Consider the following 7602-nt stretch of genomic DNA (forward strand, 5'->3'; position numbering starts at 1 on the left):
TTTTTTTTTTTTTTTTTTTTTTTTTTTTTTTTTTTTTTTTTTTTTTTGTTTCTGAAGAGTATTTATTCTTCTGCCACTGAGCCAGTTCCTTTAATTTCTGACCGGAGATGGTGGGATTTTTCTTTTCATTCCATTTGTTTATTTCATGTATTTAATGAACGATTGACCTATCCGTTCTTTGGATGAATTTAAAATTTGGAGAGGAGAATATGTAATTCGAAGTTTCAAAGGCCTGAACTAGAAGCTGGAGAATTATTTATTTATTTTTGCTGCAATTGGATGTGGATGTTTTGTGGTTGATTGATTCTTACAGTTGAGTAATTTCCCCATATTTAAGATCTCCCGAGGCATTGATTGTGGCATAGAAAGTAGCAGCAGTTCCCAATATTTTGGGTTTCCACGTTTTGCTGGGTAGTTCATGGTCCTTTGAAGTTGCAAGTTTGTTCGTGCATACGTTTTTTTTGCCTTTGTAAAGCATGTGTATGTCTTCATGTATCTGTTTGTATGGCTAGATTTGAATTTGTAGTGGAAGAATGAAAGTAATGAACAAAAATATCTTGAGAACTTCATCCATCTTATTCTCAACACTTTTCTTGGTGAATTCAGCTCCTGAAGATTATGTAGCTGAGTACTACCAGCAGCAGGTAGAAATGCTTGAGGGCTTTAATGAAATGGATGCGTTGGCTGATCGTGGTTATGTTCCTGGAATGTCAAAGGTTGATGTTGTTCTGTACTTCTATGCTTTCTTAATGATTAGGACATTCTTCGCTGCTCAAAACCAGAATATGGCTATGGTGGTTGCAGGAAGAACGTGAAAAGTTAGCTAAGAGTGAAACATTTGCAATCAGACTATCAAATGTTGCCAATTTGGTTCTGTTTGCAGCTAAAGTATATGCATCCATCAGAAGTGGTTCCCTTGCTATAATTGCTTCCACACTGGATTCACTTCTCGATCTTTTATCTGGTTTCATCCTATGGTTTACTGCATTTTCCATGCAAACACCAAACCCGTATCAGTATCCTATTGGCAAAAAACGTATGCAGCCTCTGGTTAGTTCTCTTGCAACTCCCTTTGTCTACTGTTTGACGTGGTGAACAAAATGATCAGATATAGATTTATTATACCCTGCATGCAACTACCTCTTTGATCACTGGCTTGTAGTGAAATTTGTTTTCTCTTATGTTCTTCTCCCAATATTGGGAATTTTAAAAATGATTTCATTTTTAGTTTTTCAATTTTTAAAATTGTGCTTGTTTCTTCTATGTGATTTTCATCTCTCAAAGAAACATTTGGATTCTTATCCGAAAGTTCAATAACAAAAAAGTTCATAAAATGTAGTTTTCGAAACTTGGCTTCGATTTTATTGATAAGCTTAATTTTAAAGGAAAAAGAAACGAAAAACCAAATGTTTATACTTTTTCTTCATGTTTTCCTTACGAATTATGGACTGCAGAACATGGGAAGCTTCTAAAGCTATATTTATTTAAGATCTATGCAATTTCACTTACTATGTGGCATGAAGGAAAAAGATATCAACTTGTCACGTGCTTCAATTTTTGTGCACTAACATGTTCAATTACTCTGTCACGACCCGATTTTCGAGGCTTCAAATATCGAATCGTGATTAAAAAGACGAAGGCGATGGAATTGTGACAAAATGGTATAGAGCCAGACATCGGACGGTGTGTTAGCGAGGACGCTGGTCCTCCAAAGGGGGTGGATTATGAGATTTCACATTGGTTGGAGAGGGGAACAAAACATTCCTTATAAGAGTGTGGAAACCTCTCCCTAGTAGATATGTTTTAAAACCGTGAAGCCTTATAAGAGTGTGAAAACCTCTCTCTAGTAGATATGTTTTAAAACCGTGAAGTTGATGACGATATGTAACGAGCCAAAACGGACAATATCTGCTAATGGTAGGCTTGGGTGGTTAGATGCTCCTTCCAATGGCTTTAGTACTATGATCAATTTCTAATTTAAACTGCTTTCGGATGCCGCTCGTTGGGCAAGCAAAAGATTTTCAACATCAAAATGATCGATTCAATTACAAGCTTAATCTAACATTATTTGGTGAAACAGTTATCATATCACGTTAATATAAACTAAAATTGGATTGCACTCAAAAGTTCCACTTTTGAAGGGGAGCAGAACTGCGTTGATCATTCTGCTGTATGGAGTTCATATAGTTGTTTGCTGCTGTTTCTCTGGATGGTTTAATGATTGATGATATATGGTTGCTGGTGATTTAGTTATACAACCCGATGTTAAATCTTACAGAATTTGAGTCATTGTGTTTGTCTCTTCTTAATTCTATATCTGATACTCAAGTCAGGAGTTTTACTGCAGTTAAAAGATTGGGTTTTATTTTTCAAAGATTCAGTTGACTTCTTCATATTGATACTGATACTTAGGACAGACTGCTATCACGGAAGATAGCTAGCTGAGAAGCACAGATACAAATATGATATCATTTTTTTAAAATCTAGGACGTCGACATGACAACGGCACCTACACACACAGATATATAAACGAGAAGAAAATTCAAAGTCAACGAGTTTATGCATTTGTATGCTTAAAAAATTAGTTTTATATGTTTCACTCTCAAATTTTAGTATTTTGGTCATATATTTGTCTATTTAGTATACTTATGCTTTCGATGCATGTCTAACCAATGTTGGATCTACTTTGGTTTTCTGCAACTAGTTTCTAACACAACTATTGTACTCGCGAGTGTCGGATGTGTGTCCAATAAGTGCGTAGTGTCCGAGTGTCGACATGTATCAGATATGGACATGCTAGCCTAGTTTGTGCTTCTTAAATAGCTAGTATGTTTGCCTTCCCGTTAGAGTGGAAGGCCCATAGTTTCCGATTGTTGAACTCAATCGTGAATAACTACTCTCTCAATAACAAAGAGGGCAGTATGAGTATGAGGGGGTTTAAAAGTTTATTACTATTATCATTATAATCTATTGGTTGTGAGCTGTCACTGCTGGAGGATTCTTATTCCATTTTTTGTTGTGTGCAGGGCATTCTTGTTTTTGCCTCCGTCATGGCAACTCTTGGATTACAGATAATATTGGAGTCAATTCGGACTCTCTTATTAGGCGTAAGTAGTTAGAGAATCATCTCTCTTTTTCTCGTGAAATTTCCCCAAGTTCATCGCTCTAGCTAGCCGAAAAGTTGTCCCTAGATAGTGAATTGGACTAGATTTTTGTTCCACGACATTCCTCCCGATTGCTCATAAGGCTTGACATCTTTCTTCTTTATTAAACTTCTTACTCTTATTTCAGGATTCTGTGTTCAACTTAACCAAGGAGCAAGAGCGATGGGTTATGGGCATTATGCTCTCAGTTACTCTGGTGAAACTACTCTTAATGCTTTATTGCCGGGCCTTTACCAACGAGATAATCAAAGCATATGCTCAAGATCATTTCTTTGATGTAGTCACCAACGCAATCGGCCTTGTGGCTGCTCTTCTTGCTAATTATATAGCTGGCTGGATCGACCCTCTTGGAGCTATTATTGTGAGTGCAAGCTCTCTCTCTCTCTCTCTCTCTCCATATTGTCCATTCCCTGCTGTTGTATGTTGACCTTCAGTATTCATATTTGCTGAATTTGAAACTCCCTTAAGAGCATATCTAGTTTAATGTGCATCTTGGTTATAAAGGTCTAGAACTTCTGATACATATACATACAGACTGTTAGCGGTGGGCTTGGGTTATTACAAATGATATCAGAGCCAAACATTGAGCATGCTAGTAAGGACGCTGGCCTCAAGGGAGGTGGATTGTGAGATGCCATATTCATTGGAGAGGGAAACGAATCATTCCTTATAAGGATGTGGAAACCTCTTCCTTGCAGACGCGTACTAAAATCATGAAGCTGATGACGATACGTAAATAGCCAAAGCGGACAATGTCTACGGGCGGTAGGCTAGGGCTTGGACTGTTACACCAATTGGATACGTTGAAAACCACAGAGGTTTTGGTTGAAAATAATATGTAGCACCCGAGTTTGTATAACTGATTATCGTTCTTCATTTTAGTTTCTAATCTTGTCAACTTCGTAGAAGTTACCCATGTTGATTCAGTGTTCTCTGTAAATTGCTGCAGCTGGCTTTGTACACTATACGAACATGGTCGATGACGGTATTGGAAAACGTAAACTCCCTTGTTGGAAGATCTGCTGCCCCCGAGTACCTACAGAAGCTCACTTACCTATGTTGGAACCACCACAAGGCCATCAAACACATTGACACAGTTCGAGCATATACATTTGGATCACACTACTTTGTCGAAGTCGATATCGTCCTGCCCGGAGACATGCCATTGGAAGAGGCTCACGACATAGGTGAATCACTGCAAGAAAAGCTCGAGTTGCTACCAGAAATTGAGAGGGCATTTGTTCATCTTGATTACGAGTACAAGCATAAACCAGAGCACGCACAGGCACACTTTTAGAACAAGGCACAAACATGGTGATTTCTTCAACTCTACAATCCCGCATGTTCATTTATGTTGTAGTAAAACTGCAATAACACCGTTTTCTGTCTTGTAAATTTGTTCTTGATTCTATCCCTGATCTCAGAAAATTTGCTCAATACATTCAAAATTCTTAATTCACGATATTAGATTTGAACATCTGACCTCTTAATCCAGGTTGAAAATAAAACTTACAGATACTTTCAAGGGGAGGGGCATAATTGGAATTTAATCCGTATAGATACTTTATTTTGGTTGATTAGTCTTGCTTTAATGTGAGGGAATCCTTATATGTGAGATTTTTATACATGGTAGGTGAACACTAAAAATATAACTTAATTAATTAATCATTGATATAAATATATATTATTTAAGCTTATTAAATTTTAATTTTTACATTTATAGTCAATATTTTATATCTGATTAATTATCAATATTAGTTTTAATTAATGTTTCATGTAAAAATATTTATTTATTTTTATTTGAATTGATTAATCAATTAATTAAGCTATACGTTATATAATGCTAAATTTAATTTATAATAACAAAATTGGGTTCTCTTACCTTTAATTAATTAATTACAATTTTTATCAATAAAAATAGACATATATTATATTATTTTCAATTAATTAAGAGTAAGTATTTTCTCTATAAAATAGATCGATTTAAAACTCAATTTCTGAGAAAAATGGAATAAGCTATAAGAAAAAAACGTTCTATATCGATCTAAGATGATCGAAATAGTGCATAATTAGATGATCGTGCAAATTATTAGATAAAATAAAAACATGGATATATTTGTATCATTAGTATTTAGATGGATGGGAATTTTATTTATTTGGATTAATTGATGCATTTATGTTTCTTGTTTTGAAATTAATGTTTTTTTTTTTTTTGTTTTTTTAATGTAATACAATGTCGTCAGATTTTGTGCCATTATTTGATGACATTATTGACAAAATACCTGCCCCCAACCAAAAAAAAGTGTCCCATGTCGGGTTGTGACCCCTTTTCGAGTGTCGGTATTTTAAATATTGACGTTGAAAGAAATTTTACGAGATTAAAATTTTATAAAAAATAAAGATATTAATCATGATAAGAGATAAGGCGGTTCAAGATGCTTCTAGTCAATTATAAAAATGAAAAATTCACAAGATATTTAAATTAAAATTACATTTCAAGTTTAGTAAACTGAACGTTTAATTTTGTGTCTTTCTTAAATTTTTAAAAATCTTGATAAGTCAATACTTTTCCGACACAAAATTAAAAGATTAAGGATTTATTAAATATAAAATTTAAAATTTAAAAATTTATTAGAAATCAATTTAAAAGAATAAATTAAAATTTATTTTTGTATTTTATTGATATTTTTGTTATATTTTAATAGAATATCCTTCACAATCCATGAAGATAAAGAATTTTTTTTACATATAAAATTTAATATCATATGTCACTTTACTTTTTAAATTTTTGATAAAAACAATTTATCACCTAATTTTTTTAAAAAATATATTTTGTATGTTATTTTGACATATTAGTTTCTATATTTTAATTTTATTATATTTAAAATTTGTAAACATAATTTTTTTTTTTCTTTTAAAAAATATATTTGATTTATTAATTAGGATATTTAATTTGAAACAATCCATTCATTACCATTTTATTTAGAAAAATATATTAAAAATTGTCCATTTTATTTAGAATATGAAAATTTTATACGACATCTCTAACTACATCCTTCTCGACTTTTCATTCAATATCGTGAATCACGGAGAAAACATAATTATTCAATGAGATTATTAGAAACTCTAGAATCAATATTTGGTCAAGGTTCCATCAAATTAAAAGAATTGACGTGTATTAATAATTGAATTGCATAATTAGAAAAATCAAGAACGTTCAAGTACTTTAATATTAAAATCTTTAAGGTGGATTAAAACATGTTCGTGTTGTAAACGACCTTCCATATTTATATGATATTGTTCGCTTTGAGTGTAAATTTTTATAGCTTTAATTTTGTTTTCCACAAAAAAAAAAAAAAAAAAAAAAAAAAAAAACCTTGTACCAATGGAGATGTGAGATCCGCGTCGGTTAGAGAGGAGAACAAAACATTCAGTGTGAAAACCTCTCTCTAGTAGACGTGTTTTAAAACCGTGAGGTTGATGGTGATACATAATGGGCTAAAAGGGACAATATCTAGTAGTGGGTTTGGGCTATTACAAATGATATCAAAGCTAAACACCGGGCGGTGTGCGAGTGAGGACGTTGGTCCTCAAGGGAGGTGGATTGTAAGATCTTACATCAATTGAAAAGAAAGAACAAAACATTTCTTATAAGAGTTTGGAAACATCTCCCTAGTAAGACACGTTTTAAAACTGTGAGGCTGACAACGATACGTAACACACCAAAATAAACAATATATGCTAGTGGTGGGCAGAACATAATGTCCCTATTTATATAGTACTCCTGATACGTGAGACTCCAACCATTTTCATTTTAGCTCAATTTCAATGTATGGTTTACCAAATTCAACACCTATTCGACCTTCTACAAAGTATCTGTAGGAGGCTAAGTCGTTAAACATATATTTTTACGGTTAATACGAAGGCAACACAATCTTTTTTTGTTCCGAAGGTTTTTCCCTATACGAAGGTAAAAATAAAAAATAAAATAGTATAAAAACGCTGAATGGAAACTATAAAACAAGATGAACATAGAAGTCAAACTCCTAAACTTTTCTCAGTCGAACCTGATTCAACTTTTTGTTAAAGAGAATCGAGCTACAACGATTCTAGACTTTTCGTATGGCTTGGATTGAATACAAATACAATAAATATTCTTGTTAAAAATCGGCGTAAAGTCTAGAACGGGTCGTTATTCTACGAAAATTGATGTTTCCATTGGATGTTAGCTACGCTTTTATAAACGTTCAAACACTAGGGTTTCTACCAACTTCGATGGGCAAAATATATTTATCGTTCATAAAAATACTTTAGTAAGTAATAATTTCGTCGCAATATTTCTTACCATGAAAATAATTATTAAAATTAAGAATATAATTTTATTATATATTTACAAAAAAAAAAAAAAAAAAAACTTATTTCAGTTTTATTAAAACTT

At 32.8% G+C, this 7602-nt stretch overlaps 1 protein-coding gene across 5 annotated transcripts in view; it reads left to right on the forward strand.

The window, feature by feature from the left end:
• LOC111458601 (metal tolerance protein 11-like) overlaps positions 1-4602 on the forward strand; it is a 5662-nt gene extending 1060 nt beyond the window's left edge. Inside the window, exons 1-6 of one of the 5 annotated variants that reach the window (XM_023101359.1) lie at positions 212-230; positions 607-716; positions 805-1050; positions 3027-3107; positions 3292-3525; positions 4114-4602. In XM_023101359.1, coding sequence (XP_022957127.1) covers positions 651-716; positions 805-1050; positions 3027-3107; positions 3292-3525; positions 4114-4461 — 975 coding nt within the window. In that variant the 5' untranslated portion in view covers positions 212-230; positions 607-650 and the 3' untranslated portion in view covers positions 4462-4602. Of the gene's footprint in view, positions 1-211; positions 313-363; positions 481-606; positions 717-804; positions 1051-3026; positions 3108-3291; positions 3526-4113 lie in introns of those variants that run through there. The other 4 variants (XM_023101357.1, XM_023101356.1, XM_023101358.1 and 1 more) reach the window with 4 other exon arrangements.
• Positions 4603-7602: the final 3000 nt, after the last annotated feature.

This window comes from Cucurbita moschata, unplaced genomic scaffold (assembly GCF_002738365.1).
Source record: "Cucurbita moschata cultivar Rifu unplaced genomic scaffold, Cmos_1.0 Cmo_Scf00021, whole genome shotgun sequence".
Lineage (NCBI taxonomy): Eukaryota > Viridiplantae > Streptophyta > Magnoliopsida > Cucurbitales > Cucurbitaceae > Cucurbita > Cucurbita moschata.